At 43.6% G+C, this 27656-nt stretch overlaps 1 protein-coding gene across 1 annotated transcript; it reads right to left on the bottom strand.

Moving 5' to 3' along the window:
- Positions 1–1337: 1337 nt before the first annotated feature.
- Positions 1338–27340, bottom strand: PRSS23 (serine protease 23). Its single transcript, XM_083362158.1, has 2 exons — positions 27111–27340; positions 1338–2866 (listed from the first exon to the last, which is right to left on the bottom strand). The coding sequence occupies exon 2, from the start codon at positions 2851–2853 to the stop codon at positions 1735–1737; it is 1119 nt and encodes a 372-aa protein (XP_083218284.1). The 5' UTR covers positions 2854–2866; positions 27111–27340; the 3' UTR covers positions 1338–1734.
- Positions 27341–27656: the final 316 nt, after the last annotated feature.

Raw genomic sequence — 27656 nt, 5'->3', positions numbered from 1 at the left:
TAGGGACCGAATTCTGATTTTTCTTTTCCTTTATTAATTCCCCCTCCAGATCTCATGTGCCCTCATTTGAGTCCAGTTTTGCAAGCTCTTTTTGAAAGGGCTGTACATACTTTTTAAGTTCTAAACACAACTTTGAGAAAAGGACTGATCCTTGAAAAGGTCAGCCCGTCAGGCACCAAGGAAGGAGTGGTGACTTTGTCAATGTCACAGGGATTTACCATTCAGGGCTTTGCACCAGACTGCCCTAATAAGGAGAAACGTAGCCTTGTCATTGACACAAGGGCCAATCAATCAACACTGCGCACTGCCTTTTTCCAGCTAGGTGACTTTCAAGCTGTTTTGCAAATTCTTTGCAAATTCAAGGAAGATTTTTTTTTAAAAAAAAAAACAGGACAGGATTTCCTTGAGATTAATTGGTAGTTGGGAGTGGAGGAGAACAATGAACCACAAAAACATCACGAAAATATGTGTTTCAATACTGTCCTGGACCTATTGCCAACACGACTCTTGGAGAAAGCTAATGCACATCCGCATTTCCTATTTTGATAGGCCCTTAAAGAGGAAAGCAGAGAAAGTAATGGCATTCTACCTTGAAATATGTATTTGGGGTTCATTCAATTTGGCCAAAGGTTTGTACTTTGTTGACCATTTCTTTCAGAAGAATAGCAGCCTACGCTCCTCTTGTCAAGCAGTTTTGGCTACCAATTTCTACCTCTCATTGGTTCTTATTGGGAATTCAAGAAAGGAGGAGGAGTGGGGGGGGGAGAAGGAGAGGGAGAGCCACTACTGTGGGAAATCTCCAACCCCAGAGGAAGGGGGAATGGTGAAAAGTGTGTCATGACATCCCAAAGTAAATTAATGCCTTATATACTAATAACTGATGATACATCCAAAAGCGCAGAGCTTGCACTGTGATCTCACAATCCACCAATTTGCTATTTTGGCATCACTGGATTTAAGAGGGGATGCTTGCAGCTCCGTCCAGTTATCCTCCTGTCAGACCTAGACAATCCTGCACTATGTGAATGATGTAAGAGCCAGCCAATCAGCATCCCCGTTGGTGAACGAGAACCCGTCCTAAACGAGGGTGCAAAAGGGAGATGCAGAGACTTTGCTTTAGCCCCAACTCTTGTTACTTCAGCTATTGCTTATCCCAGAGGTGTCAAACTCAATTTCATTGAGGGCCGCATCAGCATTGTGGTTGCCCTCAGGGGGCTGGGTGGGTGTGGCCAGGGTGGGTGTGGCCTACTGGGTGGGCGTGGCTAGAGTGCGTATGGCCTACTGGGTGGGCATGGCCAGCTCTACATCGTTTGCATCAAGGGTACCTATGGGGGCCTGGGCAGGAGTGGGACAGATCTGAGGGTCTCTGGCAGAAGGAGGGTCTCTGGGCCAGGGCCAAGGCAGTGGGGGCCGTTCCCTCACTGTTTCCAGGATGGCTTCGTGGGCCACATGAAACCACTTCGCGGGCCGGATCCGGCCCCCGGGCCTTGTGTTTGACATGTCTGGCTTATCCTAAGGCAAAAAATAAAGGTCCAGAATTTGTGCCATGGCATGGACACTGTGTTTATTGCCAAACACTAACCAGGTTGCGCTCCTGGTCAGTTCCTGCACCTTGGCATTGCTAAAAAGAGAACTGTGCCCACAGAGCAGTTAGGCGTATGCTTTCCACCAACACCACCCTTCCCCTGCCCTTCCCCAGCAAGCCGCTAAGCCTCTCTGGGAAATAAATCGGGTCTATCCATCTCTACACTCTTGGTAGTTCCCCGTGATCCAAAAGCAAATCTGTGCGTATTTGAGGGGTGTGATACGAACAGCGACATTGTAATCCTGGGGGGATCCATTGGTGTCCACCCACTGGTGCCCAGAAAATATCCCTATGATTTTACGCTCCCATTTGTGATTCTGTCTCTTCCACATCCTCACGTACACGCCAGAACCGCTGGCCCCTGGCTGGGCATCACACTGCTGATACAAGAGATCGTAGGTTTCATCTTTGACATCACAGAACCGGTAAACCAAGTTTCCGGGCCGGTCATTATCGTAGCCTGAGAAGTGAATCCTTCCTTTGGGCAGCTGATGTGCTGCTGGGCTCACTCCGATCTTCATGAACTTTCGCTTATGGGCTTTCTTCAGCTCCAGCAGGGCGTAGTCATAATCCATGCCAATGTCGTTAGCGTTCCCTTTGATCCATCCTTTAGGAACATGTGTCCGTTTCACCCGAATCCACTGGAACTTCAATTTCTCGGGCTCAAGGGTGCTACTGTTGTTGGTCCTTCTGATGCTGTCTTTCGTCTTGGGTCTCAAGAACCCGACCCGTAGCTTCTTGGCTCCCTTGACGTAACTCTTCCCATCGTGGATGCAATGAGCAGCCGTCAAGACATGTTTTTCAGCCACTAACGTTCCGGTGCATCCCGTGGACAACTTCACGGAAGTAGAAAATGGGTAATTCAGCAAGAAGTCTTTGCCGAAAATGCTAAACCTGGTGTCATAGCCGTAGATTTGTCTCTTTGTCCGCGATCGGCTTGGTCCTGCCGGGCTGGCCCTGCTAACAATATAGATGCCGACCTCGGTTTCTGTGCGGGACCCATTGGAGTACAATGTCTCGTAGGACAAATAATCTTTCACTTCTTCGTACGTCGGGAGCGGGGAACGTTTGTGGCAAGACGGGCCACACGGGGAGACCACTTCCAGTTGGGCTTCTGCGTCAAAGTGTGGTTTGTCCAAAGAAATCGTTAACTGCGGTAGAACAACGGGCACCTTGTAGGTTGGCCAAGTTGGCTTCCCATGAGGATGTGAGGGTGCAACTCCTTTTACAACCCATAGGAGTAGGAGAAAACCTGGCAAAGCCACCATGGTGAGCAAGGATCTGGAGAAAAAGAAGAAAAGTCTTACTGTTAATGAGGAAAGAATTAATCAACTGCTCTACTTCGGTCCTGAAGAAACAAAACTTTCAGGTGGGGGGGGGAGAATTCTGTACTGACTTTCTCCCACTTCAGTTACAGGTAGTCCTTGACTGATGACCACAATTGAGGCCAACATTTCTGTTGCTAAGTGAGGCAGTTGTTAACTGGGTTTTCCCCCATTTTATGACCTTTCTTGCCCCCGTTGTTAAGTGAATCTGGCTTCCCCATTGACTTTGCTTGTCAGAAGGGGATCGTGTGACCCCGGGACATTGCAACGATCACAAATATGAGTCAGTTACCAGTCCTATGAATTTTGATCAGGTGACCAGGAGGATGCAATGGTCGTAAGTGTGAAAAACGGTCGTAAGTCACCTTTTCCAGTGCCGTTCTAATTTCAAAGAGTCACTAAATAAATACAGGTAGTCCTTGAGTTGCAATTACAACTGAGCCCAACATTTATGTTGCTAAGTGAAACATTTGCTAAGTGAATTTGTCCCATGTTATGGCTTTTCTTGCTATAGTTAAGTAAATCATTGCATTTGTTAAGTTAGCATCATGGTTGTTAACTGAATCTGGCTTCCTCATTGACTTTGCTTGTCAGAAGGTCGCAAAAGGGGATCAGGTGACCCCAGGACACTGCAATTGTCATAAATACAAGTCAGTTGACAAGCATTTGAATTTTGACCATGACTTGGTAACACTACAAGAGTCGTAAGTATGAAAAATGGTCATAAGTCACTTTTTCAGTGCTGTTGTAACTTCAAACGGCCACTAAGTGAATTGTTGTAAATTGAGGACTACCTAGATTACTAATCTGGAACTTTCATTTAATGAAAGTAGAGACTTTAAATTCAAGGACTTGAGAAAGAGGTGAGCAAACTCATAGTGGACAATCACTTAAATATGAGCCAGCAGCTTCCAAAGAAGCCAATGTAGTCTCAGGCTGCATCAACAGCGGGATAGTAAACAACGGATTTGCTTAATGATTACACTGTCTGCTTAACAAGCATGGGCTTCACTTTATGACCACAGAATTCACTTAATGACTGCTGCAAAAACAAAAGATCCTAAAATCAGGTATGTGAAGACCTGCTTAAAACAACCATCACAACTTACAACTGAAATTGTGGACTAAATTATCGTCATAAGCTGTAACATGTTCCTTCCTTCCAGAAGTACAGAAGCCTCCTATGTCAGCTGCTACTAAAAGAGTCGGAAACCATTCAAAACCATCCTGATCTGCAAATTTTTCCTACCTTGTGTAGCTTACACTCTGCTCCAGCAGATCAAGCCACAGCGCATTCCAACTCTGCCCCCAGACAAACACACACTCACATTAATACTCCTCCCCAGCCACAAAATATGCTTTAATCAAAGGAAGTTCAAAACTGTAAACAATTTGGGCAGAGCAGTGTGTTTCTGCAGATAAATGTAAATGTTTTGTCAAATTCACAGATCGTCTGAAAGTAACGCTCTTCAGCGTAATAATCCAAGAATATAGCTGTGAGTTGTTTTTCACAGAATTTGTGTTCCTGTTTTTCCACTACCTTCTCTATTGGTGTCATTACTATGACTTTACTTTGATATTATGATTATTATTACCTTGTCGTTTTGCATGTACATTGACAGCTTCTGCACCAGAGACAAATTCTTTGTGTGTCTAATCGCACTTAGCCAATAAAGTGTTCTATTCTATTCTATTCTATTCTATTCTATTCTATTCTATTCTATTCTATTCTATTCTATTCTAGTCTAGTCTAGTCTAGTCTAGTCTAGTCTAGTCTAGTCTAGTCTAGTCCATGTTCCTATTCTATTCTATTCTATTCTATTCTATTCTATTCTATTCTATTCTATTCTATTCTATTCTATTCTATTCTATTCTATTCTATTCTATTCTACTCTACTCTATTCTATTCTATTCTATTCCATGTTCCTATTCTATTCTATTCTATTCTATTCTAGTCTAGTCTAGTCTAGTCTAGTCTAGTCTATTCCATGTTCCCTTTCTAGTCTATTCTAATCTATTCCATTCCATTGCATGTTCACTTTCTGTTCTATTCTATTCTATTCTATTCTATTCTATTCTATTCTATTCTATTCTATTCTATTCTATTCTAGTCTAGTCTAGTCTAGTCTAGTCTAGTCTAGTCTAGTCTACTCTAGTCCATTCCATTGCATGTTCCTATTCTATTCTATTCTATTCTATTCTATTCTATTCTATTCTATTCTATTCTATTCTATTCTATTCTATTCTAGGCTAGGCTAGGCTAGGCTAGGCTAGGCTAGGCTAGGCTAGGCTAGGCTAGGCTAGGCTAGGCTAGGCTAGGCTAGGCTATTCCATGTTTCTATTCTATTCTATTCTATTCTATTCTATTCTATTCTATTCTATTCTATTCTATTCTATTCTATTCTATTCTATTCTATTCTATTCTATTCTATTCTATTCTATTCTATTCCAGTCCAGTCCATTCCTAAGAAAATGGATCAGTAAATTATTAACATTCAGAAGTCTGAGATGGATTCTACAATGCTTCAGGCAATGTTTAAATTTTTTGAAAGCTCTCCCTCTCCCATTTAAATTGCTCCCAACCCCCTTGAGGAGTTTCCACGCACAATTTGAGAGTCTCTACATGCTTGGATTGCTTGTTTTCAAAAGGCTGCAAAAAACATCATGAAACTCAAACCAGCTACCCACATTTCTACTCATCATGGGGGGGGGGGGAATCAAAGCCACTTTGTCCAAAGTGTTGTGAATACACAAGAGGAAAGAAAACTGATTGGTAGCAAAGAACAAAAAAAGCATGAAAACAGCATGATTGAGACGGGGGTGGGGTGGGGGGGAATGAAAATTTAATTTGAAATTTTGCCAGGCAGCTAAAGCACCACAGGCATCAGAATTCCCACTGCAAAGGGAGAGGAAATCTCGCCCACTCCTGGTCAGGCTTACTCAAAGAAACCATAATTAATAGATGTCTGTATGCATATTTAAGCCCATCTGGGGTTAAATCAATAATAGCTAAGAACAGCTTAGCTTCATTCTTGAAATGCCGCAAATGAACAAAATATAGAGCCAGACTTGAGAAAGGGTCCCTGCACCGGGAAAAGAAGAAGGGAAAAATGCAGTAAACTAATTGGAGTAAGGCATATAATAGAACATGGAATGTAGAATAATTTGAAGGGACCTTGGAGGTCTTCTAGTCCAACCCTCTGCTTAAGCAGGAAACTCTAAACCTCCAGTGATGGAGCACGCACAACCTCTGGAGGCAAACCAGGTGAGTTGTTCTCACTGTCTCCTTAGTTCTAGGTCGGGTGTCTCTTTAATTTTTATTTTTAATTCCATTTATATCCCGCCCTTCTCCGAATGACTCAGGGCGGCTTTACAAACTTAGCAGTAGCCTTCATTCTATGTATATGCCTGCTTATTAGGGCTTTCACACACCCCAAGCAGCATTATTACAAAGTCAGCTTAATTGCCCCCAACAATCTGGGTCCTCATTTTACCTACCTCGGAAAGATGGAAGGCTGAGTCAACCTTGAGCCTGGTGGGACGCGAACCTGCACTAATTGCAGGCAGCTGGTGTTACTTAAGGAGGCATTAGCCCACTGCTCCACCAAGGCTCTTAATGATCTTCCACCCATCCGAGTAGTCCTTGACTTACAACCGTTTGTTTAGTGACCATTTGAAACTACAGCCACAATGAAAAAAAGAGACTTACGTCCGGTCTTATGATGGTTGCAGCACCCCTGTGGTTCACGTGATCAAAATTGGGATGCTTGTCAACTGACTCATACTTACGACGGTTGCAGGGCCCTGGGGTTAGGCGAGTCCCTTTTGCAACCTTCTACTAAGCAAAGTCAACGGGGAAGCCAGATTCACGTCGCAGCCGTGTTACTAACTTAACGACGGCACTGATTCACCCAACAAGTGTGGTCGTAAAATGGGGCAAAACTCACTTAAGAATTGCCTCGCTGTCAACGCTGCTAACATCAGATGTTCTTGCTTTGACAATCTATGGAGATGCAGCCATTTTCCTTCTTACGTTTTACTTTTAGAGTTAGAATTAGATGATACTGGGCGGGGGAGGGGAAGAGGAATGTGCGTGGGAGTTAATTAGACATAACAATATTGTAACAGTGTGAGAACCAAGGTTTTTTGTTTTTTTTTTTAAATAAGAGACGATAAGAAATGGCGGGTTGGAGAACTGGAGGGAAAGCCTGCATTACAAACTAATTGGAGAATGTGATTTATGACTGTTAATCGGAGGAGGGAATTGTGCTTTGATACTATGTGCTCTGGGGAGGGGAATTCAGATTTTGGCTTTGCCTATGCATGTGCCGATGCTATGTTTCTCAAATAAAGATTCTTTAAGGTAAACAATGCCTCGAAGTTTTTTGAAGAGTTTCATCTGTCGGAAACATGACAGATGCTTAGCAACCAAAATTTTGGGCTCAATTGTGGTCGTAAGTCAAGAACTACCTGTACTTCTTGTCCTGCCCTCAGGTGCTCTGGGGAATAAGTCAAGCCCTTCTTCTCTATGTCAGCCACTCAGATACTGGAAGACCACTATCATATCACCCCCTAGTCCTTCTCTTTTTAGACTAGACCACAGGTAGGCAACCTTGGCTCTTTTATGACTTAACATTTGATTACCAAACTAGATAACCTCATTAGCGCATTGTGCAGCAGTGATGATGATGTAACCTAGTTTGGTAATGGCAAATCTACAAGAAAACCACCCCAAAAAGACACCACCAAGGATGACACAGTTCAACCCTGATGTCAACGCTGCTAACATCGGATGTTTTTGCATTGACAACAGATGGGAAAGTAGCCATTTTTCCCCTTTCGCTTTTAGAGTTAGATGATGCTGGGAGGGGGGAGAGATGTGAATGAGAGTTCAGCTAGACATAACAACACTAAAACTTAGCGTGAGAATCAAGGTTATTGAACTCCGAGCTGATAAAGAATTGGCGTGCTGGAGAGCTGGAGAGGAAGCCCGCTCTCCAAGCTAATTGATTTATGACTGTTAATTGGAGGAGGGAATTGTGCTTTGATACTATGTGCCCAGGGGATGTTGTGATTCAGTGTCAGCCTGTGCTCCCAGCAGCTGAGTCTGATGAATCTAAGAAGGAGGAGGAGGGGTTTGGAGACCCTTCAGTGTCGGAGGGAGGCTCTGATGCACTGCAGGACTCTCAGCCTGGCCCCTCCAGTCTTGTTCCTCATGAGGCTCAGCTGTGTGAGGAGGAGGTGTCGGACTCAGAGGAGTCACAGCTGAATCTGTTCAGAGACGCTAGAAGCAGAAGGCAATCCAGCAGAGCAGAGCAGACAGAATCAATGAGGCAACTCAGTGAGAGGAGGAGAAGGCAGTCAGAAGCCACGCCTTGGGACTGATAATAAAAGGGGAAGGTGTGGGCAGGGCTGGTTGCTGAAGGCAACCGTTTGGAGACACTCAAAGAGAATCCTGGTCTGTTCTTGCTAATCTGTTTGACTCTTTGTTTGTTAACTCTTGTTTGATATTTTGAATCATTTTTTGAAGGAAATATTCTGTTGCCTTTTTGTTTGAACTGTAAATAAATTTGGGTTGGGTTTTTCCAGCCTATTGATTGTTTAAAGGAAGAAGGGGTTGTCCCTCACACATAAACAGGGCCGGTTGTAGGCTGGAACAGAACAGGGGAGGGGAATTCAGTTTTTGGCTTCAATTATGTAAGCACCGATATTATGCTACTCGAATAAAAGATCCTTTAAGGTAAGCAATGCCTCGAAGTTCTTTGGAAGAGTTTCATCTGTTGTAACCATGACACCTGAGCTATAAATATTCTCTTCTATTGGAGAATATTAAATTGAGCTTAGGATAGGGCTTCCCTAAATTTGGGGACTAATTCCATCCTGGCCTTCTCCCCAGAAGCTCAGAAGATGCTGAAGAATGATTGTCAGAATCAATCTGCAAGGTAGGCTCAATTAAAGGAGATCAACAGACATGGAAAGCAGAGACATCACCCTGCCAACAAAAGTGTGTATAGTCAAGGCTGTGGTCTTCCCAGTTGCAGTGTATGGCTGTGAAAGTTGGACCATAAGAAAGGCTGAGTGCCAAAGAATTGAAACCTTTGAACTATGGTGCTGGAGAAGACTCCTGCGAGTCCCTTGGCCTGCAAGGCGATCAAACCGGTCAGTCCTAGAGGAGATCAATCCTGACTGCTCTTTAGAAGGCCAGATCCTGAAGCTAAAACTCAAATACTTTGGTCACCTAATGAGAAGGAAGGACTCACTGGAGAAGATCCTAATGCTGGGAAAGATTGAGGGCAAGAGAAGAAGGGGACGAGAGAGAATGAGGTGGCTGGATGGAGTCACTGAAGCAGTAGGCATGAGCTTAAATGGACTCCAGAAGATGGTAGAGGACAGGAAGGCCTGGAGGAACGTTGTCCATGGGGTCGCGATGGGTCGGACACGACTTCGCAGCTAACAACAACAACAGACACGGTCATTTGCTAATCTTAGCTTTTGAACCCTGTTCTCATTAAACAAAATGAAATGAGTCCAGTTTCTTCAGGTTGGGAAGTTAAGGTCCACTGAAGGAGCACCTAAATTCTTTTTTGATTCAAGGAAGACCCAGAAAACAGGCTAGGCAAAGAATTGCAAAGGACCAAACAGCACAAGCAGGAAGAGTGTACAGGCGGTCCTCACCTTACGACCACAATTAAGACCAAAATTTCTGTTGCTAAGCGAGACAGTTCTTAAGTGAATTTTGCCCCATTTTACGACCTTTCTTGCTGCAGTTATTGAGTGAATCACTGCAGTTAAGTTACTAACACAGCCGTTAAGGGAATCTGACTTCCCCATTGACTTTGCTTGTCAGAAGGTTGCAAAAGGGGATCACGTGACCTCGGGAAAGTGCAACCGTCATAAATATGAGTCAGTTGCTAAGCATCTGAATTTTGATCACATGTCCATGGGGATGCTGCAATTCAGTTGTAAATCTGAAAAAAGGTCATAAAGTCACTTTTTTCAGTGCCTTTGTAACTTCAAACAGTCACTAAATGAGCTATTGCAAGGCGGGGACTGCCTGTAATATTTTATGCAATGCTGTAGCTTTGATTTTGATGTGATTTTTGGATACTGCTGTAAAATATGTGGCTTGCTGCAGAGTGATCTGCAGAATTGGAGGCACTGCTCCAAATGACGGTAAAGCCATATCTTTGTAATGGAAGCTCCGCCCACTTTCTCTGTGTATGACATGCCACATATACAAAAGAGTGGAATTTGCATAATAAAGGCACCGTGTTGCGTTAATCATTGGCCTTCCTTTGACCCTGCCTGTGGTTTTCCCCAATATTTCCTGGAGTTATTATAAAAAGTTGTTATGATTATTTCTGCCCTAGGCATCTCCTTGACGGAGAATTGCAATTTACAGGATGAATAATGACAAATGGATGTTGCCCAATTCAGCAAAAGTATCTTTTCATTCTTAGAGCTACCATAATTCTCAGCCAGCTAGTGTTGGGTAAGTGCTCAAAACAATGGGAGGTTTTTATTTTCCTTATTTTGAGACACGGATGGGGGATTGACTACATATTCTGATCAGAAGAAAATTAGCACTCTCTAAACTGCTTTTTATTATAATTTCTGATGTTTAGCTGTGAGTGCCAAGGTTTATGAGTAGACAAAACAAGAACGCCCACAGTCCAGGGAAGGAGCTATTAGCATATGTTAAAACCCACCAAGCAGTAGTTCTCAACTGTGGGTCAGAAACAACCTGGAGTGAGAAGATCATAAAATCGAAGTCCTGTGTTATAGGGTGTTATTTGGGTGTTATGATACAGCAAGCATTGAGAACCCACTGTGGTGGAATGTAGTCTGGATTCCTGGGAGGGAGGGAGTGCATTCCAGAGGAGCAAGAGGCAATGCAGCTTAGATACTTTGTGTGGGAGAAAGAGAGTGAAGATGGTTCCTCCCTAATAGTTCCCAGGGTATGTGTTAAATGGTGCAAGTAGTCTACATTAGTTTGGCAAGATCTCTGTCTATAGGTGAGGAACAGTAAAGGAAACTGCATAGAAGAATTTCAACATGTCTTTTTGATTTTCAGAGCCTGACACCCACACTCTAAAAACAGGACCTCGCTCCAAGTCAGTGACCGCTTAAAGGAAGAATTCGAAAAGATGGGTGGATACAATTGAACTGAGTTTTGTGGAAGGTCTATATCTATCTATCTATCCATCCATCCATCCATCATCTGTCCACCCATCCATGTTCTATTTGTCTGTCTGTTTGTCTGTCCGTCTGTCTGTCTGTCCGTCCATCCATAATCTAGCCAGCTGGCTCAGGAATTCTGGGAGTTGAAGTCCACGAGTCATAAAAGAGCCAAGGTTGCCTACCCCTGAGCTAGCTAGTTGGCTAGCTAGCTATCATCTATCTCCTCTCTCTCATATCTATCTGTCTGTCTGTCTGTCTGTCTCTCTGTTTATATCTATTTATCATCATGATCATCTCTCCTCTCTCATATTCATCTGTTTGTCTACCTACATATCTACTGATCTACCTATCTACTTATCTCAGTCCTTCCAGGAATTGCTTTTCAACAAGGACAAGCATGTTGTGCTGCTAAACCCACTCCCTGGATGGAATTCCTGGGAGGGGAAGGGATGTGAAAGCCATAATCTCTATTACAGCTTGCAATGAAGGCAGTTTTTTTTCCCATGGAAAAGGAGCAAACGGAAGAGGGGAAAATGGATCAAGAGGGGGACGAAAAAGAGATTCCTTAAACAAAGGACAGAGCGTAAACCTTTGCCAAGTGAGACAAACTTTTCTGCAGCTCGTTAAGGGTTCAATCAAGGATCCCAAATTGCCCTTTCTAAAACCTGAGTGGTGGGGGGGGGGCATTTTTAAAAACATAAGATAAGGTAAAGGTAAAGGTTCCCCCGCACATGCGTGCTAGTCGTTTCTAACTCTAGGGGCCGGTGCTCATCTCCGTTTCAAAGCCGAAGAGCCGGCGCATGTCTGAGGACGTCTCCGTGGTCATGTGGCCAGCATGACTAGATGCCAAAGGCACACGGAACGCTGTTCCCTTCGCACCGTAGTGGTCCCTATTTTTCTACTTTCATTTTTTACGTGCTTTCGAACTGCTAGGTTGGCAGAAGCTGGGACGAGTAAAAGGCGCTCACTCTGTTACACGGCACTCGGGATACGACCCGCCAAATTGCCGACCTTCTGATCAACAAGCTCAGCATCCTAACCCACTGAGCCACCGCATCTCTTTTAAAAACATAAGCTGGATCAATTACAGCTGATCCATGGGAATGAGGCTGAAAAGCTGCAGCCGGCTCGTGGATCCCTTTTACCCAAAGCTCAACTGCTTTGAGAGTTACAAGAGGAGGCATGCCAGGGGGTTAAAAAAACCCAAAGTTGTCTGGAATTGTCTCAGGTGGGCTACCTGCCAGCAAATACAGTAGTTGCACAGCAGATGGAGGGGGCTCAACTGCACACACACAGACACACACAGAGAGACACACAAATCATAGGATCATGATGTTAAGGGGTTAAGCAGCTGGCAGGGAAAGTTGAATGACTTAGTCTGACTTTCCTTCTTTCTCCCCTCTTTCCCTTTGAAAACGGAGTTTGAATATGCGCTGCAAAAGAATGTGAGGTAACAGAAGCTGGAAATATTTAAGGGCAAAGCAGCCAACCTTCACATCTTCTGAGACAGATGACAGCGATGGCTGCTTGTCAACTGTAGTAGATCCCCTGTCAGAGGCTGAGAGAACCAAGCAAGACAATGATCCCCAGCATCCTCTGAAGGGAAATGTGCCCCAAACCTATCTCAGGGGCTGCCCCAAAGGAGAGGGAGTCAAGCTATTCTCCAAAGCTCCTGAAGGCAGGACAAGAAGCAACGGATGGGAACTGATCAAAGAAAGAAGCAACCTGGAACTAAGGAGAAACTTCCTGATAGTGAGAGTAATTAATCAGTGGAACAACTTGCCTGTAGAAGTTGTGGGTGCTCCAATACGTAGGTTTTTAAGCAGAGATTGGACAGCCATTTGTCCGAAATGGTATAGAGCTTCCTGACTGAGCAGGAGGTTGGACTAGAAGACCTCCAAGGTCCCTTCCAAATGTTCTGTTCTATTCTATTCTATTCTATTCTATTCTATTCTATTCTATTCTATTCTATTCTATTCTATTCTATTCTTATTCCGTTTTCTATTCTATTCTTATTCTTATTCTGTATTCTATTCCATTCCATTCCATTCCATTCTATTCTTACTCAGTATTCTATTCTGTTCTGTTCTGTTCTGTTCTATTCTATTCCATTCCATTCCATTCCATTCCATTCCATTCCATTCTATTCTATTCTATTCTTACTCCGTATTCTATTCTATTCTATTCTATTCTATTCTATTCTATTCTATTCTATTCTATTCTATTCTATTCTATTCTATTCTATTCTTATTCCGTTTTCTATTCTATTCTTATTCTTATTCTGTATTCTATTCCATTCCATTCCATTCCATTCCATTCTATTCTTACTCAGTATTCTATTCTGTTCTGTTCTGTTCTGTTCTGTTCTATTCCATTCCATTCCATTCCATTCCATTCTATTCTATTCTATTCTTACTCCGTATTCTATTCTATTCTATTCTATTCTATTCTATTCTATTCTATTCTATTCTATTCTATTCTTACTCCGTATTCTATTCTATTCTATTCTATTCTATTCTATTCTATTCTATTCTATTCTATTCTATTCTATTCTATTCTATTCTTACTCCGTATTCTATTCTATTCTATTCTATTCTATTCTATTCTATTCTATTCTATTCTATTCTATTCTATTCTTGCTTTCCTTTGCACTCAACTACGGTACACACTTTGTTACCTCATTAAAAGGGCAAATTTTATCTCTTGATGTTTGTTTTTCACCTATTATCTAACCTAGAAACAAGAAGAAATTTCCCGACAGTGAGCCCAATTAATCAGTGGAATAGCTTGCCTCCTGCAGGTATGAGTGCTCCATCATTGGAGGTTTTCAAAAGTAGATTGGACAAACATTTGACCGGGGTACTATGAAATTCCTACCTTGAGTAGGGGGTTGGACTAGGACCTCTGAGGTCTCTTCCAGCCCTATACATTCTATTGCTTCAGCAGACCTCAATCAGCCAGCAAAAAAACAAAAAAAATGATATTTGTTTTTGGCCAAACCAAAAAGGCAAGAGGGGAGAATGGATTGATGAACGAATCCAGGTGTGTTCACAGTCACTCAGACAAGAAGTTAAACATTAATTCCTCTGCAAAGGAACAGTTTTATGTAACACTCTGAAAGTATCTAAATGAAAAACAGACCAAGCGAAATTAAACCTGTAAGCTGAGCCCTGCCCTTGAATTCTCAAACCACAAGGATATTTCCCCCCCGCCATGCGCAGCCATGCCAAAGAAATGTCCACATTTATAACCAAATAGCAAACTGATTTGATCACTAATCTAATGTATATGTTGGAAGCTTGGGCCATATTTTCATATGCAATAAATACGGTTGTGAATTTTGGAAAAGTAGATTTGGGGTAGTAGTAAATTATATAGCAAACTTCTTGAGTGCCCTGTAGGAAAAGAAAAATCACTAGGCAGAAATCTGGCACGTCAGAATATCAGGCAAATATCCAACCCTGGTAACCATGGCCCGATTTCCACACCACATTGTCATGATGGTTTAACCATGAGTTATGTAAACCCTAAATGCCTGGGTTTGCATATTGTTCTAAGCCAGACAACAATTGTTGCATTCAGGGGCGTCTGCAACAAGCTATAATCTCATCAAAATATATGAGATTGCACTGTGACATCACGACGCAACCTTCCTTTATGTACAGGGAGTCCTCGACTTATGACCACAATGGAACCCAAAATTTCTGTTGCTAAACAAGACGGTTCTTGTTAGCTTTCCCCCCATTTTATGACCTTGCTTTCCAGAATTGTTAAGTGAATCAGTGCAGTTATTAAGTTGGTAGCACGGCTGTTAAATGAATCTGACTTGACTTTGCTTGTCAGAAGTTCGCAAAAGGGGATTGTATGACCCCAGGATACTGCAACCATCATAAATATGAATCAGTTGCCAAATGTCTGCATTTTGATCATGTGACCGTGGGGATGCTGCAACAGTCATAAGTGTGAAAAGCAGTCCTAAGTCAGTTTTTTTTTAATTGGGGTTGTAACTTCGAACAGTCACTGAAAGAGCTGTTGTAAGTCGAGGACTGCTTATAAGTGCATGCAATGTTTGCAACAAGGCCATTGTGGTGAGCAGAGTTGGCAACAAAGCATCACAACTACGTTTCTTTCTTTCCTCCTCCTTTCTGCACTTCTGCAGACCCAAAGGTGGAGTTCAAAAAATCCACTACTAAGGCAAAAGCAAGCATATCATGTTATGGATAAGTGTGACATATGATCTTAGGTAATTAGTTTATATACTGTATATTTATATAAAGGGAGTGATTTATAAGAAGGGGTTAGGAAAGTTTTCTCTGCAGCCTGTGCTCTAAGTTGCTAAATGTTGAAGAATTACACCAATTGTATTTTGATGCCTGCTGTTTGGCCTGCCTAAAAGAATGGGTGAACTTTCAGAATAAGAGGCTACTGGATTGAGAAGGCCAAGAATTAAGATTCAGCTGGCATGGTTACCTATGGTATGATAAAGTTAAAGTAAATGTTGATTTCAACAACCATTTTGTCAGAAGAATAGAATAGAATAGAATAGAATAGAATAGAATAGAATAGAATAGAATAGAATAGAATAGAATAGAATAGAATAGAATAGAATAGAATAGAATAGAATAGAATAGAATAGAATAGAATACTGAAATGGAGTGGAGTGGAGTAGAGTAGAGTAGAGTAGAGTAGAGTAGAGTAGAGTAGAGTAGAGTAGAGTAGAGTAGAGTAAGAATAAAATAAGAATAGAACAGGACAGGACAGAACAGAACAGAACAGAACAGAATAGAGCTGGAAGGGACCTTGGGGGTCTTCTAGTCCAGTCCCCTGCTGAATCAAGAGAACCTATACCATTTCAGACAAGCGACTGTCCAATCTTTTCTTTAAAACCTCCAGTGATGGAGCACCCACAACTTCTGGAGGCAAGCTGTTCCACTGTTAGGAAGTTTCTCCTTAATTCCAGGTTGCTTCTCTCTTTGATCAGTTAGTTTGGAATAAATGTAAAACAAGGTTTTCTATGAAGCTGCTGCTTTGGGTCTTCCCACAGGAAGCCTTTTTTAAAAAAAGAAAGAAAGAAAGAAAGAAAGAAAGAAAGAAAGAAAGAAAGAAAGAAAGAAAGAAAGAAAGAAAGTGATGAGGCTGAAATGATGGACTTATGGCAAAATAATATCTTTTAAGAGGGACGCGGTGGCTCAGTGGGTTAGGACGCTGAGCTTGTCGATCAGAAGGTCGGGAGCTTGGCGGGTCGAATCCCGAGTGCCGCGTAACTGAGTGAGCGCCTGTTACTTCGTCCCAGCTTCTGCCAACCTAGCAGTTCAAAAGCATGTAAAAATGCAAGTAGAAAAATAAGGACCACTACGGTGGGAAGGTAACAGCGTTCCGTGCGCCTTTGGTGTCTAGTCATGCCGGCCACATGACCACGGAGACTTCCTTGGACAAGCGCTGGCTCTTCAGCTTTGAAAAGGAGATGAGCACCGGCCCCTAGAGTTGGAAACGACTAGCACACATGTGCGGGGGAACCTTTACCTTTTTACCTAATGTCTTTTAACCTGGATGACCCTAACCCTTAAATCTGAGGAGGAGCTAGAATCAGAAGGTCATGTCTGCCATTGGATAACATATCTACAATTGAAAGAAAGATTTAAATTAGACATGAACTAGACCATGCTGGCTGCGGGGGGCGGGGGGGGGGGAGATTCTAGAAGTTGAAATCTACACCTGTTACAAGTTGCCGTGTTTAGGCAACACTTCTCTGGACACTGTGCTAGTGAAAATTAGGATGAAAAGTTGCTTCCAACAACACTGTGTTGCATCGAGAGAGGAAGCCTAATTCCCTTGTGAGGTCTGTCCCTTCAGACCTCTTCTCTGATCCCAGTGGAACACCTTGATATGTTTTAGCCCCACAGACCACACGGGTAGTCCTCAACTTATAAACTTTCATTGAGTGACCATTCAAAGTTACAAGGGCGTTGAAAAAAACGTGACGTATGACTGTTTTTCCATGCAGCATCCCCACGGTCAAGCGATCAAAATTCAAAAGCTTGGCAACTGATTTGTATTTGTGACGGTTGGAATGTCCGGGGGTGACGCGATCCCCTTTTGCAACCTCCTGGCATGCAAAGTCAAGGGGGAAGCCGCTTTACAGCCACGTTACTAACTTAACCATTGCCATGATTCACTTAACAGCTGTGGCAAGCGAGGTCGTAAAATGCATCAAAGCTCACTTCACAACTGTCTCGCTTAAAAATGTGGGGCTCCATTGTGGTCGTAAGTCAAGGACTATCCATATATTCAATTTTTTTGCAAGTCTTCACTGCAGGGTGTGAAATTCTGCTGGCCAAGGGTTGCACTCCAAAATCTGGCAAGGCTGGAAGGTTAGGGTGCTTTCCCAGGATGACGTGGGTACCTTAAGCAGCTACAAGGCTTAAAATGTCCCTTTGATCATAAAAGTCCTCAAAAACAAAAAGCAAATACAAAAATAAGAATGGGCTTAATTCTAGAGATTGCAGGGAAAAAAGCTATGTTAGTCTATACAGGGGTAGGCAACCTTGGCTCTTTTATGACTGGTGGACTTCAACTCCCAGAATTCCTGAGCCAGCATGGCTCAGCTTTGAAACCTCTCCTTTTTCCCTCAGCATGGCTGGCTCTGGAATTCTGGGAGTTGAAGTCCACGAGTCATAAAGCGGCCTAGGCCTAGGCCAGGGGTAGGCAACCTTGGCTCTTTTATGACTGGTGGACTTCAACTCCCAGAATTCCTGAGCCAGCATGCCTACCCCTGCGCCTAGTCCTTCTCTTTGTTAGACTAGACACATCTATACAATCCTGCAACTGATCTTATGTAATAAGATGGACTTTTCTCCACCTAAATAAGACATGAGAGTAAAGGTCAGTGCAAAATTCTGCATCATTAATAACATTTGAACCTACCAGAGAAGAATCTAGATCAGGGGTAGGCAATCTTGGCTCTTTTATGACTCATGGACTTCAACTCCCAGAATTCCGGAGCCAGCATGGCTGAAAAGGTAACTGGTCCTCACACTTACAATCATGGTGGCGAACTCCCTGCGAACACCTGATCAACACTTGTGTGTTTCACAGCTGGCCTCCAACAAGCAGAGTCAACGGAGAAGCCAGCAGTAAAAACGGCAAGATTTCACAGACACATGATGTCTTGCTTAACGACCGCGTTGCTTGACAGCCTCGGTTGTGGCCGTTAAGCGAGGACTGCTTGCTACTCACTTCCTCAGATGCAGTGGAGACCGCCTCGTTCATCAGATCTATTGCCTCTATTGATGAAATGAGCAGAAACTCACCAACATTGATGCCTACAAATAAAATCTGGTAATGTTTGAAAATATGATTCTTAGTCTCCTTCTGATTTGGGGGACCCGCTCTAGGGGGCTCTGGGGATGACTACGCAGAGGCTTGCACACCCCACCTTTTTGTGCACAACTCAGGTGAACGTTTCCCTGTGCGTTCCTGGCACTTGGCTCGCTGCCGTAAGCCTACGCCAAGTGGGGTGACAGGATAAAATCTTCCCTTTTTCCACCAGCACACAAGCAGTTGTTGTTCAGTCATTGAGGGGTGTCCGACTCGTCACAACCCCATGGATCATAGCGCACCAGGCCCCCCTGTCCTCCACTGTCTCCCCGAGTTTGCCCAAATTCACGTTCATTGCATCCAAGACACCATCTAAACATCCCACCCTCTGCTGTCCCCTTCTCCTTTTTGTCTTCAATCTTTCCCATCATCAGGGTCTTTTCCAAAGAATCATTAAAAAAAACAACAACAGGAGCGTTAAAAGTTAAGGGACCACTCCTTCAATGCGAAGGAGGTGGGATCATTGCTACGTGGATTCTGTCTGCTCCACTACCAATGAACTGGCTGCAGGTGATATTTTAGTGTCCTTCTCTGATGAAAGAATCTAAGCAGGATGAGACCCCGTGACCTTCAAGGATGCTCAGGGCTTTAGACTGAGAAGTTGGAAAAATCTCCTGGAAGAAAGGAATATTCCGTGTTGTTGTCACATAGAATCTTAGAGCTGGAAGGCATGCCAGAGGTCTTCTAGTCCAACCCCCTGCTCAAGCTAGAAGTCTCATACCATGCCAGTCAAATGGTCCAGTCTATTTTTGAAAATCTCCAATGATGGATCACCCAGAACCCCTGATTAATTGTTCTCACTGTCAGAAAATTTCTTCTTATTTCTAGGTTGTCTCTCTCTTTGACCAAGCTTCCACCCAATTCTTCTCCTGCCTTCTGGAGCCCTAGAGTATAACAGAATAAAAAGAGTTGAAAGGGATCTTGGAGGTCTTCTAGTCCAACCCCCTGTTCAAGTAGGAGACCCTATACCATTCCAGACAAATGGCTGTCCAGTCTCTTCTTAAAAACTTCCAGCGTTGGAGCGTTCACAGCTTCTGGAGGCAGGTTGTTCCACTGGTTAATTGTTCTCACTGTCAGGAAATTTCTCCTTAGTTCTAGGTTGCTTCTCTCCTTGATTAGTTTTCATTCATTGTTTCTTGTCCTGCCTTCAGGTGATTGGAGAATAAGCTGACTCCCTCTTCTTTGTGGCAACCCTTGAGATATTGGAAGACTGCTATCATATCACCCTTTTATTTTCATTAAACTAGATATACCCAATTCCTACAAACGTTCTTCAGATGTTTTATCCTCCAGTCCCCTAATCAGTTTTGTTGGTCTTCTCTGCACTCTTTCAAGAGCAGCGATGGCAAACCTTTTAGAGACCGAGTGCCCAAACTGCAACCCAAAACCCACTTATGTATCCTCGGGTGCCAGGTGGGTGTTGCCCATTGGGTGGGCGTGGCCCATTGGGTGGGCGTGGCTGCGGTGGTAACGGCAAACTGGGTGGGACTAAAAAGTTCAATCAATCAATTCCAACTTTGCGAGATTTTTTCCCCATAAGAAATTGAAATTGATTGATTGAACCTTTTTTTTTTGCACATGGCGGTGGAGGCCTAAAGCAAAAAGGGTTTATAAAACCCAGCTGAAGGCCTAGGACTGGGGCAAGGGCACGCGTGCCCACAGAGAGGGCTCTGCATGCCACCTTTGGCACCCATGCCATAGGTTCGCCACCACGGTTCTAGAGTCTCAACATCTTTTTTTTTATAGTGGTGATAAGTCAATCCTCTTTTCTTTGTGACAATCTGTCATGTACTGGAAGACAGTTATCATGTCTCTCCGATCTTTCTCTTTAATAGACTAAATATACAGCTAATTCGCAGATGATACCACTCTAATGGCAGAAAGTGAAGAAGAACTAAAGAGCCTCTTGTTGCGGGTGAAGAAGGAGAGTGCAAAACTTGGGTTGAAACTAAACATTAAGAAAACCAAGATCATGGCATCTGGCCCTCTCAATTCCTGGCAAATAGATGGGGAAGAAATGGAGGTAGTGACAGATTTTATTTTCCTGGGCTCCAAGATCACTGCAGATGGGGACTGTAGCCAAGAAATTAAAAGACGCTTGCTCCTCGGGAGGAAAGCCATGGCAAATCTAGACAGCACACTAAAAAGCAGAGACATCACCCTGTCAACAAAAGTGTGTATAGTCAAGGCTATGGTCTTCCCAGTTGCAATGTATGGCAGTGAAAGTTGGACCATAAGAAAGGCTGAGCTCCAAAGAATGGAGGCCTTTGAACTATGGTGCTGGAGAAGACTCCTGCGAGTTCCTTGGACTGCAAGGCAATCAAACCGGTCAGTCCTAGAGGAGATCAACCCTGACTGCTCTTTAGAAGGCCAGATCCTGAAGCTAAAACTCAAATACTTTGGCCACCTAATGAGAAGGAAGGACTCACTGGAGAAGAGCCTCATGCTGGGAAGGATTGAGGGCAATAGAAGAAGGGGACGACAGAGAATGAGGTGGCTGGATGGAGTCACTGAAGCAGGAGGCGTGAGCTTAGATGGACTCCAGAAGATGGTAGAGGACAGGAAGGCCTGGAGGACCGTTGTCCATATGGTCGCGATGGGTCGGACACGTCTTCGCAACTAACAACAACAACAGCTAATTCCCTCAAATATTCATCATACAATTTAATCTCCAGGCTCCTTAACATCCTTGTTGTTCACGGAGTCACAAGAACTTCACTTCAACCGGAAAGAGATTTTATTTACTCTTGAAGTACCTTTTCTCACGTGTGTTTTGAAAACTTGAGCAAACACCAGCTGGCGAGCGAATAATTTCCTGGGCAAACATTCATGATGTTTCAGCCAAAAGGACTCATTTAATTAATTGCCTAGAGTGCTTGCCAGATTTGAAAAGCAGGGTGTAAATCAAATTAGGAAACAAACAGATAATAACTCAGATGGGTGGGTCAAACAGGACATGTCTCCTTAAGTGGAAATAATCTCAAAATCGGGGAAATATGAAGAGCAGTCTGCATGGAAACTGCATGAACATAATGTCTGTTTGGCTAAAGTCACATTGTATGTAAAAGGTGAGGCTGGCGGCAATTAGACCAAAGAGGCACTCCTTCCAAGAAATAAGAAAAAAAATTACGTATATCGTCATCTGTAAATCTTGCCCCTTTTTATCTTATGTGTGTGTGTTTTAAGTCTTGGTTTAGTATAATTAAACTAAAATAAGTACAAAAAATGTTCACATAGAAAACATATGTTTCCGTAGAAAGCCCTTATCTCTAGGAAAAGGAAAAATATGCTATTGTGCCTCATTAAAAACACATTTAAAACAAGCATTCCCACATAAGCCAAGAAGTTCTAGATATATTCTGATTTAAGAATCCAAAACCTCAGCCAAGATCAAAGAAACCACATAATTTAAAATAAGCTGTAGGAGCCTGAATTCGACAATTGTTTCAAATGGTCTTGTCTGGAAACTCACTGTTTAGTCATCCTGATCTTAAAGTAGTTCTTGACTTACTGCTATTCGTTTAAGTGACCGTTCAAAGTTACAGTGGCATAGAAAAAAGTGACTTATGACCTTTTTTCATACTGACCACTGTAGCAGCCTTCCCCGAGGTTGCATGATCAGAATTTGGATGCTTGGCAACTGACTCATATTTATGATGGTTGCAGTGTCCTGGGGGTGGGGGGGAGTGTTTCACATGATCCCCTTTTGTGACCTTCTGACAATGGGGAAGCCAGATTCACTTAACAACTGGGTTACTAACTTAACAATGGTAGTGTTTCTCTTAAAAGCTATTTATTTATTTTATTTATTTTAATTCCATTTATATCCCGCCCTTCTCCGAAGACTCAGGGCGGCTTACAAGCTTAGCAGTAGCCTTCATTCTATGCATATGCCTGCTTATTAGGGCTTTCACACACACACCCCAAGCGGCATTATTACAAAGTCAGCTTAATTGCCCCCAACAATCTGGGTCCTCATTTTACCTACCTCGGAAGGATGGAAGGCTGAGTCAACCTTGAGCCTGGTGGGACTCGAACCTGCACTAATTGCAGGCAGCTGGTGTTACTTAAGGAGGCATTAGCCCACTGCTCCACCAAGGCTCAAAAAAAGCTATGCCAAGAAAAGTCATGAAATGGGGCAAAACCCACTTAACTGACTTGCTTGGCAAGAGAAATTTTGGGGTTCAGTTGTGGCCGTCAGTCGAGGACTTGTGTAACATTTGCAATGTTGCGGGGTTGGGCTGGCCTGCCTCACAGGGCTGTTGGAGCACATCAAACCAAATTCCAGAGATACTACGGAACAGCAAGCCATCAGCTAAAAATATAAGGGATAAACAGTGCCTTATCTTGTGCCAATTTTGAAATGCGTGGAAGAGTTTCTGGTGCACGATTTAGCAATCATAAGATTTAGCAATCCTAATTTTAAGGCAACAGTTTAATTTCCAATGTTCCTACTAAGTCTTACTACATGAGTCACAAAGCAATGTGCTTTCTCACAAGGAGAAGGAGGGAAACCCAGAGCAAAATCCAGACTTTGCCTGCAAAAGTTTCCCAGTTGAATATGTGCCCTGCCCCAAACATAGCAAACTCAATAAAAGAATGCTAGAGAGACCCTTAGAAGCAGTTTCCTAAATTCCTTAGCACATTCAAGGAACAAGGAAAAAAGTCTCCTCGCTAAGAGCAAATTCATACATATCAAGTTCCTGGAGTTTAGATAAGTGGAAAGGGAAGAATGTTATCCAAGATGAAATGGTACCACTCTGGTACCACTCTGGTACCGTCTAAACAGCACAGCCTCCAGAATTCCCAGCTATGCTAAAGAGGAAGAATAGAATAGAATAGAATAGAATAGAATAGAATAGAATAGAATAGAATAGAATAGAATAGAATAGAATAGAATAGAATAGAAATGGAATAGAATAGAACAGAATAGAACAGAACAGAACAGAACAGAACAGAACAGAACAGAATAGAACAGAATAGAATAGAAATGGAATAGAAATGGAATAGAATTGGAATAGAATAGAATAGAATAGAATAGAATAGAACAGAACAGAACAGAACAGAACAGAACAGAACAGAACAGAATAGAATAGAATAGGAATAGAAATGGATCTTCTGACGAGCCAGAAGCCAGGTTCACTTAAAATAACCGTGTTGCCGACTTAACAACTGCCGTGATTCACTTGACAACTGTGGCAAGAAAAGTCGTAAAGTGAGGCAAAACTCACTTGACAACTGTCTCGCTTAGCAATGGGCTCGGGGCTCAATTGTGGTCTCAAGTCGAAGACTACCTGTAGCGCAACCAACCGAGAAAGACTCGGTTATAATTTTCTAAAACTGCAATCACAGACTAATAAAGGAGAATATCTGTAGGTCAGAGTTGACGTGAAGGGTCCCTGGGACTGCATGAGCTTGCTTGTTTTATTGTAGACGTTTTAGTACCCAAACTATGTAACATCTTCAGTGCTGGTGATGGGGACTGGAGGCTAAAATATATTTATTTATTTATTTATTTATTTATTTATTTATTTATTTATTTATTTATTTATTTATTTATTTATTTTGTATACCGCCCTTCTCCCGAAGGACTCAGGGCGGTGAACAGGGCAATACATAAAAACAAGATACAAAAATTAAAAATTATTAAAAAGTAATTAAACAGTGCCCGTAATAAATTAATACAGATTAAACGTTAAAATCCATTTATAAAATCCAACCCCGTCCCATCAGGCCAGGCCAGCTTGTTCAAAGAGATGGGTTTTAAGATCGCGCCGGAAGGAGCGGAGATCGGGCGCCATCCGGAGCTCGACCGGAAGATGGTTCCATAAATCCGGCGTGCCCACAGAGAACGCCCTCCCCCTGGGGGCCACCAGTCGGCATTCTTTGACCGGTGGCACCCTGAGGAGGCCCTCTCTGTGGGAGCGCACTGGACAAAGGGAAGTTGATGCCGGCTGCAGGTGCTCCCCAAGGTATTCCGGACCCATGCCATGTATAAAGAACGGTTGCAAGAATTAGTTAAGTCTAGTAGTTTAATGAAGAGAAGGACGAGGGGGGGGGACATGATAGCCATGTTCCAATATCTCAGGGGCTGCCCCAAAGAAGAGGGAGTCAAGCTATTCTCCAAAGCGCCTGAAGGCAGGACAAGAAGCAATGGATGGAAACTAACCAAGGAGAGAAGCAACCTAGAACTAAGGAGAAACTTCCTGACAGTTAGAACAATTAATAAATGGAACAACCTGCCTCCAGAAGCGGTGAATGGTCAAACACTGGAAGTTTTTAAGAAGAGACTGGCCAGCCATTTGTCTGAAATGGTATAGGGTTTCCTGCCTGAGCAGGGGGGTGGACTAGATGACCTCCAAGGTCCCATCCAACTCTGTTATTCTGTTATACTCTAGTCTAGGGGCACCAGAAGGCAGAAGAAGTAATGGGTGGAAGCTTGGTCAGAGAGAGATACAAGTAGACCTTCAAGGACCCTTTCAACTCTGTTATTCTATTTCTATTTCTATTCCCTGATCGTTGGTCACTTTGTGGCTAGCCTAAGTAAGCTCCGAGTCTTCCCAGGACACACACACACACACCCCCATGCAATCATAGAATTGAAAACTACAGTATCCAGGATTCAATGTTCATTTAGTGCAAAAATCCAAATTAAAGCATCTGTTGACCCCAGTGTCTGTCCAACTTCTACTTAAATACATCCAGTAAGCTGGAGATCCTAACCTGCACTCAGAATCGCCTTCCCTAGATTTTTAAGTACTCAGTCATCGTCTTGCACCCTAGGATGACAGAGTAGCAGGCCTTAACCAACCTATGTGAAAATCCTCTCTTCCTCCTACTGTCCTCCTCTTGACTCAAAGGCAATCAGAGGTGGTCCTCGACATACAACAGTTCGTTTCGTGACCGTTTGAAGTTACAACACTGAACACTGAAAAGAGAGGACCGTTTTTCACATTTGCAACTCTTGCAGCATCCCCGTGGTCACGTGATGAAAATTTGGACGCCTGGCAACTAGCCGACTCGTATTTATGACCGTCTCTGTGACTCGCTTAATGACTGCATTGCTTAGTGAAAGAAGCTGGGGTCCTAACTGTCATCGTTTAAGTCGAGAACTACCTGCATTACTTCCCAGGACTGGGAAATCAAACTTCTATTGAGGTAGTTTAAAATTGTATTGATCTTGTCTGCAGCACCATCACATTGCTGGCTCGCGTTGTGTTCAACGGTTCCAGGGATGTCCCTAGGGTGTGGTCAGAAAAATTAAGATGGTGACTATCTTGACTTGTTTGACCAGACCCTGCACATACCCCTCACACCAACAACAGCCTTATTGCACAGCCTATCACAAGCCAGTCTTTTTCTAGGATTTGATTTTCCTGCATTTGATTTTCCTTCCCTACACAAGGATATATCTGTCTGTCTATCTATCATCTCTCTCATTTATCTCTCATCTATCTATCCATTTTTTTAAAAAAAAATATTTTAGCTTATAATATAAAACCTCAAAAAACCCAAAAACAAATAGTAGTGAACAAAGGAATTTTTTATCTTTGTCCATCCATCGTCTGTCTGTCTGTCTATCTATCTATCTATCTATCTATCTGTCTGTCTGTCTGTCTGTCTGTCTGTCTGTCTGTCTGTCTGTCTGTCTATCTATCTATCCATTTCTTTCAAAAAATATTTTAGCTTATAATATAAAATACAAAAAAAACCCAAAAACAAATAGTAGGGAACAAAGGAATTTTTTATCTTTGTCCATCCATTGTCTGTCTGTCTGTCTGTCTGTCTGTCTGTCTGTCTGTCTGACTGACTGACTGACTGACTGACTGACTGACTGACTGACTGACTGACTAACTAACTAACTAACTAACTAACTAACTAACTAACTATCAATTTATACAGCCACCCAGCTCACCAAAAGGGACTCTGGGCGAAGCACAACAATGAGATAAAACAACTTTGCTCTTCTTCCTATTAATTTTCATCCTGTTAATTTCAGCCCACTAATGTAGTCCAACCTACTGAAAACTTTTGAAACACCGTTTTTTGTTTTCTGGAGCCTGAGCTGAGAGCCAAGCTGGACCCCATCTACTTCTTCGGCTTCCCTCTCCACCTTTCACAGCTGCCGCCAAGTAGCCTTTCCAATTACCGAAAAGGAAAAAAAACAAAAAAGCGAATTTCGTTTCAGCAAGGAGACTCACCGGCAACCTCACCTCACCGGTGGCGGCAGAAAGGAAGAACCGCCTTAAATCGTGTGTGTGTGTGTGTGTGTGTGTGTGTGTGTGTGTGTTATTTTGTCCCCGAATGCAGCCCTTGAAAATACCTCCTCATTGGCAACTTCCAGCTGCTTTTTCATGCAAAGAGGAATCTTCCCCCTGGGAAGACGCGGGACGCCCGGAGGGGCTTCGGTGCCCCCCGCAAAACCCGCCCCGGGGTCGCAGTTGTAGTCCAGGCTACCGGGTGGGGGGAAGGGGGGGGGCTGGAGAGGGATGAACTCTGCCTCCCATTATCCCTGATCGCTGGCCGTATCGCCCGGGTGCCTCGTGGGATGGGGGTCTGCAGGGCATCGGCTGTGGTGGTGGTGGGGGGGGAGGTCCCCGCCGGCCCCCTCCGCCCATCCCGCTCCCTCCTTCCCCACTTACCTCCGCCGCTGAGGACGCCGAGGGGTTTCCGAGCTTCTGAAAGCCAAGTTGGTGCTGGTGGTGGGGGGGGGGGCGTCTGGGTTTTAAAGGGATAACAACAATCAGGCAGGTGGGCCCCGCATCCCCATCCCGCGCAGCTTCTCTCCACTGCCGGTCCCTCCCCGCCACAAAAAGAGTTTTTTTTAAAAAAATTAAATTAAATTAAATTAAATTAAAAATCGGAGTTTTTCTTCTTCTTTTCTCGCCAGCGCACGTCCCCACGCGAGAGAGAGTCCGCGCGGGTGGCCCCTGCAGCTTTTTTTTTTGCCCCGCGGGTGGGTCTCCCTTTCTTGGGTGGGAGGGAGGGAGAGGAGCTCCGGAGGAGGAGGAGGAGGAGGAGGAGGAGGTAAGAGGGGAGGCGAGGCGAAGGGGTCCGCGGAGGTGCGAGCTGGGAGCCCCGCCGCGCTCCTTCTGCCAACTCCGGGCTGAGCCCCGCTTGCCAAGGCGCGGAGGCGGAGGTGGCGGAGGAAAAGTTCGGGACGCCTCGGCAGCCGGCAGTCTGGCGCA

Source organism: Vipera ursinii, assembly GCF_947247035.1.
Source record: "Vipera ursinii genome assembly, chromosome: 4".
Lineage (NCBI taxonomy): Eukaryota > Metazoa > Chordata > Lepidosauria > Squamata > Viperidae > Vipera > Vipera ursinii.
This window is presented reverse-complemented; position numbering and strand designations above follow the sequence as displayed.

Excerpts from the sequence above, each read along its gene's own strand:
- PRSS23 (XM_083362158.1), bottom strand. The coding sequence starts at position 2,853 with ATGGTGGCTTTGCCAGGTTTTCTCCTACTCCTATGGGTTGTAAAAGGA.